At 39.3% G+C, this 14388-nt stretch overlaps 1 protein-coding gene across 1 annotated transcript in view; it reads left to right on the forward strand.

Annotated features, from left to right (window-relative positions):
• ncor2 (nuclear receptor corepressor 2) overlaps positions 1–14388 on the forward strand; it is a 134135-nt gene that overhangs the window by 85948 nt on the left and 33799 nt on the right. Inside the window, 11 exon segments of the mRNA XM_028458640.1 lie at positions 1109–1175; positions 2807–2979; positions 3063–3156; positions 5443–5621; positions 6537–6564; positions 6566–6592; positions 6691–6786; positions 8347–8424; positions 8426–8481; positions 9485–9645; positions 10693–10755. Of these exon segments, the coding sequence (XP_028314441.1) occupies positions 1109–1175; positions 2807–2979; positions 3063–3156; positions 5443–5621; positions 6537–6564; positions 6566–6592; positions 6691–6786; positions 8347–8424; positions 8426–8481; positions 9485–9645; positions 10693–10755 (1022 nt within the window).

The following is a 14388-nucleotide window of genomic DNA, read 5'->3' on the forward strand; positions in this document are numbered from 1 at the left end:
TGAATATTGTTTCTAACTTATTGACTGAAAACCGTCCCCTCTGTGCATGTTTGTGTATTCTATAAACTATGACATAGATTCCTACTGGCACCAGCATATAAATGGAGCAGTTGCTATACATATTCTCTATAATGTTCATATGGAAATACATTTTACATGTGCAAACAATACACAATTTGTTCACATTTACAGTACACATGTCAAATGTTTGAGTACTAATCATTAACCAGCATGATCGGCATTGCTTTTACTCAGGGAAATAAACTCTTTATGTTGGGATACCCGACTGCTTATCCTTAAAGGGTTTTTTAAGTTCTCACCTCTTATTCATAACAGTGTGAGATTATCCACTCTTATCTAGGTGGATTTGGCAGTCTTTTTCTCTCTTCTGGAAAGTTTGGCACAACATGTTTGTGTAGGAGTGTTTCTGTAGGCGGAGAGTTGAGGTTTAAACTTGGTTTGGTTCCTGGAGAACCACCATTGTTGTGACAAATACATGTGCATGATAACATCTAAATGCTATCATGCTATTTCTTTCAATTTTAGGTAATCCTTTGTACTATCAGTAGCATACTTTTTCTGTCTTTACCCATGGCCCAAGGGGCCCTGCGGATCAGCAGAAGTGTCTAATGTAGAATAAGATTACATTAATCAGTTCAGAACATGACCTCACAACTGACAGATTAAGTGTCAGGAATAAAACTGTTTTAGAGCAAAGAAAGAGACAAACAAGGTAGAGGCTTAAGGAGATTACTGGCCCTGCCTTTGTTCTCAAGTGCCATGGCTGCATATTTCTAACACAGACAAGTTTCATAAGTTTGGCTCTCCTTGCTGTACTGTTCTCTCAGGCTAGACTGAGTTGGTTGAGCAGCGACGCGCTGTACAAGGACAGGTATCATTAATGTCTATATGAATGTGCGCACACTTTTTTTCTTGTTTATCGGATTAAGTGTCAAAAGTAACACATTTGAACTTGCCGACCATGTCAATTTTGTATCTGAACATATGTGGTGGACATGTTAAAATCCAAAGAAGTGTCTGATAAGTGTTTAAAGTGCTCGCCACATTTCCCTCTGTGTGGTTCATCCTCCTATTGTGTCTGTTCTAGAAACCAGGCGATGAGGAAAAAGCTCATCTTGTATTTCAAGAGGAGGAATCATGCTCGTAAGCAGTGGGTAAGTAAAGGGCTCAAAGTTTCTGACTCCCTGTTAAGATTCAGCCAATGACGGATGACTTGTGTGAAACTAGGCCAGCTGCTCCTCCAAGTGCGTGTCCTTTCAAAGCAAGTTAAATGCGAGGAAAAAAGCTCTGGGCATGATTTGAAACCTTGTGTTAGTGATTGCCTCTGAAAAACAAATCTCTCACGCTATCATATGAAAATATGATTTTACATTTCTATTGAATCCACTGTCAAATAAGCTCTTTAATGAGCAGTGCAAAGAGTTAGCCTATGCTCCTGCCTGCAAATGATTGAGGCAGACGGAGCCAAAGAGTACGACTATAAATAAAAGAGAGATCAATGTGGTGAGCTATGATGCCAGGTGGACGTTGTAAAATCTACTGGCTGGACAGAAAATCATTGCTGCAATCTAAGGCCACAGCATCACTAATAGATTTGTATGTATCTACAAAGCCCTAAAATGAAAACAAATTTAACAACTTCCTTTCTCTGTGCAGTGCTTAGAACATATCAGTCATAAGTTATCTGAAGACAGTTGCTCAACTGCTGCCGCTGTATCATCAGCATCATCAGTATTTGAGTGTTATTGTCCTCCTTGTGGGTTTCCAGGTGGGCAAGGAGGCAATAGACCTTTTTCACGACAACCGGAAGTAGCACCTCCTGTTGCAGAGTAACTTCCTGTTATTGTGGGTCTAGGGGAAAATGGGTCTTGTTTTTTCGACAGCGTTCCTCAACTTGCCAGCTTATTTTGATGTGGAGGCAATCACAGCGGCGAATACCTGAACAAATAAACTTGATAAGGGATATAAGTTCTTCCATGAAGATTATATCTGCAGCTATCATGATAAGGAAAGAAGTAGCTTCGTGAACTAACTGCTTTCTACAACATATCAAGTATAAACACTGTAATAAAGAAACCTAATATAGTTTGCTAAAATATTTGGAATGTTTAAAGAGAGGCATATTATAGACTTTTGAATTATATTTTAACATTGTGATACATTCTTATTTACCTGTGGGTGGATGTGCCAGAGCTGCTCCATAGCTTTAGCAGAGCTAGCTTGTTGTGAGAGGACAAGCTGCCGTTTATGAGCCCTCTCGAAGGCAGACTCCCTCTTTGGTGGTGCGATAAAATTATTCCAGGGAAAGAGAGATGGAACAGCTCCACTTTTAAGGCGTCTGATGGTGGATCCGCTGACAAAATCCTCCTGAGTGAAGTGCCAGTGTAGTGTAGAATACAGAATCCGGACCCTCATCCCTCCTAACTGCTTAGATCCACCGCGTCCTTTGGTCTGGGTCCGTCGGAAAGGCGTGGTAAGACAGGTATGGCTGTTTTCTTGCCCCTCAACTACGCAGAGACTGAGCATTTTTGTCACTGTCTAACGCTAAAGCTATAGCCACAGGAAGTTGTTGCACGCCACAGGAAGTTGTTGCACACCACTTCCTGTTTAAAATACGGAAGTGTAAAAAAGGTTTATTCTGGACCAGATTTACTTTAGTGTAGTGTGCAAGGGAATAAAGCGGTGCTGGTTTTAGAAATGCTGATTGAAGATTTAAGGATCTAAAATTTGATTAAGGAAAATTGAGAAAGCTTATGCTGTGTCAAACTAAATCTCAATCTTACAGGAACAGAAGTTCTGCCAGCGCTACGACCAGCTAATGGAGGCCTGGGAGAAGAAGGTGGAGCGCATCGAAAATAACCCGAGACGTAGAGCAAAGGAGAGTAAGGTCCGGGAGTATTACGAGAAACAGTTCCCTGAGATACGCAAGCAGAGAGAGCTGCAGGAGCGAATGCAGAGGTTACTTTCATTTTTGTTGCTGTGACCTTGTTTTGGAGCATGTTTTAGACTTACTAATTATTGATTTATTTTTTTTTCTTTAGTCGTGTCAGCCAGCGAGGAGGTGGTCTGAACTCCTCTGCAGCACGCAGCGAACATGAAGTGTCTGAGATAATTGATGGGATATCAGAGCATGAGGTAGGCCAGTCAGTTTCATGTAGTTTGCTCTTATTAGGCGACATGCTTCCTATTAATACAATCCCTGTCATAGTTTTTTTTTTTTTGTGGCATGAAGTGATTGTTTTAGCTATGCTAGGGTGGCTAGCAGGGCTAAAGTGCTGTAAGACTTTTGTTAAGGCAAACATGCTTTCAGTTGGACTGAACTCAAAGTGCTCATAGTTTCTGGCGGTTTTTACAGCCTACATTTAGGTTTTTTTGTCACAATCTTGGACAGTTAAAATATGTTGATTCATAAAGGGGAACACTAAGTTTCTGGCTGCTGGTTTGATGATATTTGTCATTTTTATACCTGTTTACTGTACCCTTCATAATCTGGTCTTCTTTTTGATGACTAACTGTGGCCTAATGAACATCATCCATGTACCTGCTTTAGATTTTCAACTTAGACGCCAAAACCATATTTATATCATATCTATTTAATGTTGTCATATTATGATTTAATGTAATCTGAGGCATATTATTGAAATTAACTTAACTAATACTGAACGATTACCTCAATATCGATGCGATTAAGGTTAATCGCATCGATATTGAGGTTTTCACTACTGTGATACCAAACCTCAGACGTTGAGGGTCTCCATCATTTGAATGATATATATGTTTGCCAATAAGAATTGCCAAGAACTCATTTCCTGGGCTGCTGGCCAATCAGAGATGGTTACAGGACACACGCTTGTATGCACTGTAGCGAGTCTCCGAGTGCGCTAACAACAACTACACTAGGGCCCTATGAAATCCACGTTAACGGAATCACGGAATCAACCATTGAAAACGGAATCTATTGTTGAACGTGGAAATGGACAGAATCGAGTTGAAACGCTGTCACCGTGAGGAAAAGGACGTTTTTTATGCAGAAGTGTCCTCCCCACTCTCATCCTGGCCGCTTCAAACACCGCCTAAACCACCCGAAACTGGCAAAAAAAAACTATGCAAATCATTACTGACTCCTAAATCAGAGCCGACCAGTGCTCACTTAACTTTAACGTGTCTGTAAGGCTCAGTCTGTTTCTCGTGTAGCGCTGCTGCGATCCCTGAGAACAGCAGCAGCTTTAATCAGTTTTACCTGCTCAGAGCGTTTAAACAACATCTCATCAGAGCTACAGAAGATCTGTGGGAAAAGTTGTTCTGCTGTTGTGAACGAGACCATCGATACTTTAACATATTCTGGCCCCTACGTTTGTAATGATGTCTCAGGATCATTTAAAAGTAGGTTAATGTAAATTAAGTTGATTAAAACTTAATCTATTGACATACATTTTGTTTAACTATGGCTTTCTTTTTTATTAGTATTTATTTTGTTTTCCCCACAGTAACAACTTATATCTTCCTTTTAATTGCATCTTACTTTCTTTTTGACATACATTTTGTTTAATTATGGGTTTATTATTTATTAGTGTTTATTTTGTTTCCTCACAGGAGTTAAAACAAATATTTTTTTTTAAATGTATTAATATTTCTAAAATCACAGAATTTTAAAAAATGTATGTGGAAAACACGGAATTTGGAAAAAATAAAATGCATATGCATTTAAATGTATAGATTTTTTTTAAAATCATTAATCGAATTTCTGTCAGAAAAATCGCAATTAGGTTTTTGTCAAAATCATGCAGCCCTAAACTTAACTTTATTTGACGTGGTACACTCCACCCGGCAAGTTTGTCATTTGATACCACATTGTTGGCACAGTTTTTAGAAATGTAAAAGCTCTGAGGTCACTTGTGTTTAGTCTTGGATTTATGCTTATTTAAAGAAACACCTTTTAACATTATTTAGATGAAAATCTCACTACTGTGGATTTAGGCACAAACAAAATTATTAGAACTAATAAAAAAGGTAACAAGATAAATTATTGATTCAAATAATGCAATGTAAATACTAAAAATGTGAGTTTTCCTTATTTGAATCCTATTATTTTTCAAAGAATTACTAGTTTTTACTCTTTCAAATATTTCAATCATCATTTCATTCCCCCCTACCCCTTAATCCTGCATCCTTTTCTCGATGATGATGTATTCTCGGTTGAGTATTTTTTTAATTCAAAAAATGTATTGTTTTTCATATAAAAGAGCTATCAGTTTGACATAATAACTTCAGCAAACTATCTGATGCTTTTAGACACTGATTTGGACTGGACATTTAATCAGATGAAATGAAAGCCTTTAGGTCCTAGAATAAACCAATTTCGCTCACCTATTCTCTCTGCCTTTTTGTTTTTGTGTTTCTGGGGCCACTTCTGAACATCAGAACACAGAGAAGCAAATGCGTCAGTTGGCAGTCATCCCACCAATGCTGTTTGATGCTGAGCAGCAGCGCATCAAGTTCATCAACATGAATGGCCTGATGGATGACCCCATGAAGGTGTACAAGGACCGGCAGGTTATGAATATGTGGAGTGAGCAGGAGAAGGACACTTTCAGAGAGAAGTAAGCAAAATATTCCATCAAAATACAACATTTAACCTTTTTTAAAGAACATTCCTACAGTTTTTTTTCCTGGCATTTGTTTACAAAGTCATTTTCACACAATGTAATTTGACTACAATCACTATAATACTGCATCTTTTATAATAAATATTACCTGTTGTCATTCACAAACGTCACACCATGTAGTGAGCAAATAAAAATGGATACAAATGGAAACTTAAATCACTTAAAATATAAATGCTGTGTTGAGCTGACAGCACGTCACATTCTTTTGGTTCTCAGGATCCAGATGTTTGATAGTTTCAGTCTTTTGAAAGGAATCGGTACAATCCTGCAAACGTAAACCCCTATACCAACTTTCAGTGCTGCCCTTTCATGGGTGCAACCCACATAATCAGCTCTTCTGCTCATCCCACAAATGCATGTTCTTCACGAATGTGGCACTATTTAAAAAAGAAACAAACAGGCTTTCCAACTGTATGAAATGTATTGCCAGAAAGCATTATTACAACAAAGAGTAATCTACCAAACACCAACATTGTCATACTTTTTGTGCTACGTTTAGTTGGAGATGTGGATATTAAAGGTAATTGGTTCAATAAAAAAACATCTTTACGTCCTGTGACGTGACCAGCTGAGGGATCAGGGGGTTGTTGTTAAGGAAGTTTTGTAAGATTTTAGAAATCTAACCCACAATGTGAATTTGTCAGTGTTAAAGTTGGATAGCGTCTCTTTGTACTTTGGTATATAGTACAACTGTTTCCTAGAAAAGTACATTTAAGTGTAAATCAACTGTCATTTGTTTTAGTTGGGAGCTGTTTTTCCATTCTCAACCTTTGTTATATAAATTACAATTGCTTTTTTTAAAAATAGGCGACTATCTGTATTTTCATCTGCTTTGTCCTGTGCCTACAGGTTCATCCAACATCCAAAGAACTTTAACTCTGATTGCATCTTTTCTAGAGAGAAAGGTACTGTGAGTTCTTTCTTTTGTTTGTATTTGTAATGATTTCTTTAATGTTCTTTCATTACTTTGAAGACAATGTATTATTTTAAAACTAATTTTCAGACTGTGGCAGAGTGTGTGCTCTTTATACCTGACCAAAAGAATGAAAACTACAAGAACATTGTACGAAGGAACTATCGCCGAAGGAGGAAGAAGCAGGTAAAGTATTTGCTTGTTGCTCAGTTTAAATAAATGTTGTCAGTGATCTTCAACCTCACCATTCCTAATGTGCCAAATATTATTTTAACGTTTACATTTTCCTTAATGAAACGTTTCTATGTCAGTAAGTCCCAGTTAATATTAATATAGTGCTAATTGATGTTTCTTCCCTCAATACATAGGTGTGTCATGGCTCAGAGAATTAAAAAAAAAGCCAAAAAAACCCCCCCCAAAAAAACTACACAATGACAAGCAGCCCAGTCACTCCCTTAGTGATCCTCAAGTGTATCCCTTATCTTTTGTTTTAAAAATGCACTGTCATAGCAAGCTTTCCATAATTCATTGACTCTCTTCTACAGTCTAACCTAAAAAAATAAAATAAAAGGAATAATTCCAGATTAGCTGCCTATCAATTTTGTCAGAAACTCGCTTAAATAAACATTTATTTAAAAAAAAAAAACTTTTAACATAATACATATCCTGCATGTTTTAAACATAATCACAGCTGAAAATCACCAGTCCTCATTTCTTCTTTGTGTGGAAACCACAACGTTTCCACCACCTTGGGGGAAATTTTAAAGGTTTTTTTTTCAGTCTCATGTTCATACAATGTTTCTTTTAGTATGTAGTTTTCCCTCGTGAAGCTTCCAGTCATCGTGTATCTGAAAATGTGCTAGCAGATGCTAAAAGATTAATAGAATACACTTATATTCATGTGATCGCATGGTGTTGTTTCTCCTCCTTTACTGATGAAGCCTGCTCATACCTTGTGATGGTGCTCCATATGTCTTGATAAGCTGCTCCCATTGCTCAAAGCCACATGGAGAGATTGTTCATTGCTAATAATAATGAAGTATTACACCTTCACAGAGGTGCAATTATTCCCTTGTTTTTCCACCAGAATGCAACTATTATTAAAATGACTGTCACCACTTGCATTCTCCTCACAACAAAGTTAGCATCTGAAAATGTGTTTTGACAAAGACTTCACTAGAGGCAGCGATGGCCAAAACATCCAATAGAAGATCTTGTAATGTGAACTCTAACCCTCAAAGTCCAGACAGGCAGGAAGTTAGTAAGGAAGTGTTTTTAGGTGCTGAAAGAGCAAGAGTTGGACAACAGAACTGTTTCACTGTAATTTCTGAACTTTCATATCCTGTTTTATTTTTATTTTGCTCAAATACTTAAACTTTGTGGCGACCAAATGTTTTTGACACCTGAGTAATTTTCCACTCACATTGTCAGGTACACATGTACTCTAACTTTTGTATTCAATTACAAAGGAAGTTTACTTTAGTAACTTTACGTACAGATTATTTTTTTTTTTTTTTTTTTTTTTCAGTTTCTGGGTTTTTATTTTAAGCCAATATATGTGGAATTTATTTTGAATACAGCTGAAGGAAATTAAACTTTTCAAAAGGTGGAGAAGAATGCTTAATTGTTTACAACCTGAAACTACTGTACATGTATAAGTGGTTTGCTGATTGAATAAAAGGTTACAACCTGAAAGAACTTGTGCGTTACCTATAATAATATTGTGATAATGCATGTTTTTTACAGCATGGCCATCAGCAGCAACAGCAGCAACAAGTAAACCGGGGGAGTCAGGATGACAAGGAGAAGGAGGAGAAAGAGAAGGGAGGGAGAGCGAGAAGAAGACAAAAATGAAACGGAAGATAAAGAGGATGGAATGAAGTGAGTCAAATGAGGAAAACCTTCAGCACTTGATATATTTTCATGTCTCAATAAGACCACACTCATTTCATAAAAGCTTTTTCTGGTCGGACTGATGAAAAAGGGAAGTAGCAGTGAATTTGCCTCGACTGAGTAGATTCTGATATTCATTCTCACTCTTGGGCTCTTAGTCTGTCACAAGGTTTGTCGTAGTCATGACAAAATCAAAATTTGCCTTCCCCATCACAGGAACTATTGTCCTGTTTTTTCTTCACGTCAGTTTGAGATATTAGTAGGAGTTTGCTCATGTGTGGTAGAGGTGCTGGTGGATACACTGTTAATACTGATATTGTCAGGCACAGGGGCCAGCAAAGAATATCAAACAGATGGGTTATATTAATTTTTTTCTTGCTTTAAATTAAAGCAGTGCATGTCATATTCTGCTCTAAAGTATGTTGTTTAATATCAGACACCACAGTAGTTTCAAACACTGGACTGCATATAATTTGTTACTGTGTAGTGTTGATTCTTTTCACCGTGCCAGTGGGGTGGCTCAGTTATATTTATGGGCCACAAGCTTTCCTTGGCAGATTTATTGGAGCAAGGAATAGAGGTGTATAATATATATGTAGAATTTCATATGTTTATAGCTCTACTTTTTATTTATAAACAATCATTTTTTAATAGTTTTGACATATGTCTATCAAAGTACACATTAGATCTTGAATAATAATAGTAAAGTCACAGAATTTTGCAGGTAATAGCTTCAGATATGACCTGAAACCATCCCAGCTGAAGTCCATCAGCATTAGCTTCTTTTTCAATGTACATCATTGCATCATTGAATGCACACTAAGCCAAGTGCTTTGAATGGGTTTCCATTAGAAACAGAGACTCGTATTTGTAAATTGTATCTGTGACTCACAATAACAAGTGGAGCGTTTACACTTCATTGAGTGTGCGTTTGTAAACCTTCAAACATCACATGCATTTGCGGCTGACTGTTGACATTTCCCAAATTCAGGGATGACACCTCTGGAGAAGACGCAGAGGACAAAGAGCCTGCTGTGGCTTTTAAGGGTCGACGCACAGCCAACAGCCAGGGGCTCCGTAAGGGTCGGATCACTCGCTCTATGACCAATGAAGTGGAGGACACTGCCACGCCGCCGCTCAACAGTGAGCTTGGTAGGTCCAAATCAGTGCACTCAGAGAGGAAGTGTTGGTATGCTCCTGCTTTTTGAGTGGTCATCAGAAAACACTGCATAATTTTAAAATTATGTAACGTTTAATTAATATTATGGTTGTTTAATTTTAATCAAACTTGAAGAAAAGGTATTTTAAATGTTTTCATTAGATGATACATAATTCATAGATTTTACAATGTACACACCAACATAGTATAAAATGTTTAAATTTCTCAAACACTTAATTTATATTTGGTAAATAAAGCAGGACTGAGAGAGTTCACCTTTGATCTAGTTTTGGTTTTGTCTTCCACACCGCAAGAGTGCACTGTTGTTCTTTTTACAGCCTTCTTTCAGTCACTACTTCCCCTGAAGTATTTCCAACAAACAGTGTAATCTAATCTCTGAATATTGTCACAAATTTAACTTTATGATAGTGCAAAGTATCTATAAAATGATATGAACTCGTAAGTGTCATGCTGCTTGTTGGGATTAGGTTTATGAAGTTTCGGCTATTGTTGGCACATGCTCCTGCCTTTGAGGGAATCCCCCAGTTGATGGGTTTCTTGGGGTTATGTTGGTTGCTCTGCTGATCATGGTGGTAGAGAGGCACTGGTCCATATAAAGAACACATTGGCTCAGACTGGAGCTCCTCCAGGGGGCTGCCTGGATTATGGCCTGTGGAGGTAAAAATGCCTGTTGTTATGTCTATAATAATTAACCAACTTCTCTCCTTGGATTTCCTGCTTCCTCCGTCTGAAACAAACAGTCCCCAATGACCCACTGTTTTGCTTCACTTGCAAGCAGCATACTCTACCCCCCCCCCCCCCCCCCCCCCCCCCCCCCCCCCCCCCCACACACACACACACACACACACACACTCTCCTATTCTTTTTTCCATTCTTATTTTTTCTGTACTTTAATTCTTGTCTGCCAGTGATTAAGTGATTTATTGACAGCAGCCCCGTCCTCTTCCTCCCCTCCCCCCTGCTCCTCCCTCCTTCTCTAACGTGGTGCTTCTCTATTTTTCTCTATTTTTTTTCACCAGCAAATCTGGAGATGAATGAAAGCTCTCGCTGGACTGAAGAAGAAATGGAAATTGCCAAAAAAGGTAAATAATGTTTATCTTTTTTTCTGTCTTTACTAAGCAGCTTTATTACTTCTGCTGTGCATTACACAGCACTTGTCCTAAACACAATACTATCCTCTTGAACGCTGTTATATGCTCAGAGTGATGTGGCTGTGACTTCCTGTTACAGATGTAGCACACTGCCACGTGCTGTGAGGTTGTGTCGCTGCGTGCATCTGTCAGAATGCCTGAATGGGGTTTGCTGCTCTTTGTTTCTCTAGGTCAAGGCAACCTGTTTACTATCAAGAAAGCTGTAAATGTCTGCCTCTTATCAGGCAGCCTCTGCAAATGCGGCAGTCATTAACTCGGGCTGTTTATTGTCTCTGAGAGAAGATTACCAACAAGTCTGTGGTTGATTCATGAATGCTTCCAACATTCTCAACAATTTAAACACTCCAGGCCTCTGTGTTTTTTAAAGTGTGTCATGCAGCGCAAGTTATGTTGAATGTTCTGTTGCACTCTTTGGTTCCTTTTATGCTTTATTTCTCTCATTTGTTCACCATATTTGCCAATTGCCTCTGTCATTTACCATCTGTTTTTTTTTCTACTCATTTTAGGCGTCTTATCATAGATTTTATTCCTGAGGCTCCTTTTATTTATTTGAAATATTAAATTGCATACAGAGTGATTCAATAGACAAAGTGGTAAATGTTTTTATATGATTAGTAGTTACAGGTTAATGTAGGGAGACGTTGTTTGAGGTATCTGGGATAGTTCCATGGATGCATTGATGGTTAAAGAAATCACATTGATTATTGCACTATGTCCAATGTCTTTCTCCCTTTCATGTCTATATCTCTCTGTTGCCATGTCTCTGTCTTACTGTCTTTTTATTTCTTTAGTTACGAAGTGTTCCCTTTATAATGCACACCATTTATAGTGTTTCACTCTCAAAATGACTCAACATAATTTCCTCTTCCAGGCAATGACTTTTTGTAGGTGATGTGTCATTATCTGTGTGACTCCCACTTCTCTTTCTGTTTAACTCCTGGCATCAGTAGTGACTCCTGCAAGCACCTGCAGCTTTAGTGGGTTCACCGTTTACCTCTACTCTGTCCTGTGTGGGTGTGTATTGCATCATCACACTGTTTGTGTAGCTGGCAGGTTTGTGTATTAACAGGTTAGTTTGCGATAACTGCCACTGGCTTGGCTTGAACACAGTCCTGTGTAGTAATTCTAGTTAATGTCTTCAGTTCGATTTTTCCTGTGGCAGGATTAGTGGCGGGCTTAATCCCAGAGCATTAGCTTGGCTGCTCGGAGGGAGCAGAGTTTCTATGAAAGGTTTATGTAACCACAGCCATGGAAACCCAGCTACAGCACCAAAAGCTAAAGAGGGGATGCTGCTCTTACCAATTTCATCATTTCTAGCAGCCACTCCATCACCTGTCAAAAGGGATTTCCCCACCCTGGCCTCAGACACTTCGAGATTATAATTGAGAGGCCTTGCCAAGGTGCTTTCCTTGGCAGGTGCTTGACGTGTATACGCTTTAAAGAGGCTTCGACCACTTAATGCTAATGTGTTTATCTTACTGAGCTCAACTGATCTGAATAATTGCATTTATGGTGCCTGGCAGGGCGATCCATTATGGCAGTCCCAGTCACTGATGCCTCCGAGGATGCCCTGTTTACATTTGGCAGTAAAATACTCCTGTTTTCACATTTCTCATGAAGACTGGTATGCTAAAGCAAAAAAAAAAAAAAAAGACAGAACTTTTCAGCACTCCTAAACCCCTTGTCAATGTGCATGTGCACGTTTGCAGCCTTGCATAGTGTTCATGCAAGTGCTTTAATCTGAAAGGTTTAGCTTGAGTGCAGACTGCCAACTGTATGGTGGCCCCTGCTTTCTGTGATCAAGAATTGATTTAAAGGAGCCGCAGGTAGAGTGACACAGTTTCTGTCCTCTCTATTGTCATCTCCTCTGTTGCTCCTTGATCTCTTGCCTTTCTGTTTTGTCCCTCGCTTTGGGAGATGGCAACAGCCCAGATTGGCAAGAGCTGTGGAGGATTTGGCAAGCGCCTCTTCTCCCCACTTACTTTTTCTCTTTCCTCAGTCTGTATAGTTATAAACTGCAAAGGTCACATTCAAGATGAAAAGCAGGTCAGTCAGGAAAAATGTGAAAGCCTTTGTGCTTTCTCATGGTATCAACATCAACTCTCACTCCACCCCTTGCCACCTCCCCCACTTTTCTCTGCGCATACTCCTCACTGCTGTATTCATTCTCTATTGTCTACCAGTCCCTCTCCCTCGCTCTCTCTCTCTCGCTCTCTCTCTCTCTCTCTCTCCCTCTCTCTCTCGTTTGTGTACTCAGCTAGAGTATTAGCATAGAAAGAGAGTGAGACGGGTTTTGAGTGAGTTTGTACTTGTGCTCTTGTGTGAGCGAGTGCGTCCGCTGCGGTGAGTTAGGGGGAGGGACAGACTGACAGAGAGGGGGAGGGAGGGTGAGAGAAAAAAAGAGAGGAGAGATCAGATGAGGGGAGAGAGTGGCTAAGCACATAGCAACCGCCCCACAGTCCCACTTCCTGTGGAAGTCTTCCTAGACGACCGCCATTGGGAGAGACACGGCAGAGACCAATAGACCTACACTTGCTGGAGCTCAGGGTGGACATTGCTAGTCAAAAAAGGAGGGGGAGAGGCCAGGAGCATGTGCTGTTTTGGAGCATGTCAAACTAATCCAGGCTCAAGTATCAAGCCAGCTGGCAGGAAGAGCGCCCAGCCAAACTGTTTTCATTTGCTCTACTCTGGATGGGAAGGCCCGGCCCTAAAAAACTTCTCGACAGGCCTCTTGAGATCGCAGACCCTGAACGGGTTATCCACAGAAGACCTCTGAGACAACTGCTGGAGTGACAGGCATGTGACAGATGGGAGGAACTACTTTTCTGGTTGCACCAGGTGTTGATTTGACTTTCTCTGGGAGGAGCAGCAAGAATACTGCAGCCTGATTGGGTGTCTGGCTACCACCTGTTTCAGTACTTCTGCAGCTGATTGGGTATTAGTTTATTGTGTGTTGCTTTAGCAATTTAGCCACGGAGTAAAGCAGAGCTGCTTTGGATTGTCTTGTGAGTGCATTTAAAGCAAAAAAACAAAAAAATAATAATTGAGGTCATACTCATACACAGTGAACTTTAACTTTTGGTAAATGTTGCTTCTCCAGCTGCAATGTAGACAGATAATCATTCTTTTTAGGATGTGCAATAATTTATTGTGGTTTATCTCATGGTTGATGATAGCTGGGACATTTTTATGTGCTGTATTCCAAGTTGGAGGGTGTCGCCTTTGGAAAGCTGCCTTCTCACTCTTCTTCTCTGGTGGAGTGACTGTAAAGAGGTAATGGGAGTTAGGTCACATGTCTGTGCTCGTGGAGCAAGTCAGGCTAACCCATATTTATTTTCTTGGAGAAGTTTTTTGAGCATGGTTTGAATGTAATTATATTTAAATAGTAATTATTTAAGCAGCAGAAGCATTTGCATTTTAACACTTGACAAGTTGTAGGTGCACATTGGCTTTTAGATCAGCAACTCATATTTTGTTTTGTTTTGCATTTGCTTTAATGCAATTCCAGCTTGTTGGCAAGCATTGTACATTTTCCCCACTTCGCTGGACTATGCAATTATTTTA

This window comes from Gouania willdenowi, chromosome 9 (genome assembly GCF_900634775.1).
Source record: "Gouania willdenowi chromosome 9, fGouWil2.1, whole genome shotgun sequence".
NCBI classification, from domain to species: Eukaryota; Metazoa; Chordata; class Actinopteri; order Blenniiformes; family Gobiesocidae; genus Gouania; species Gouania willdenowi.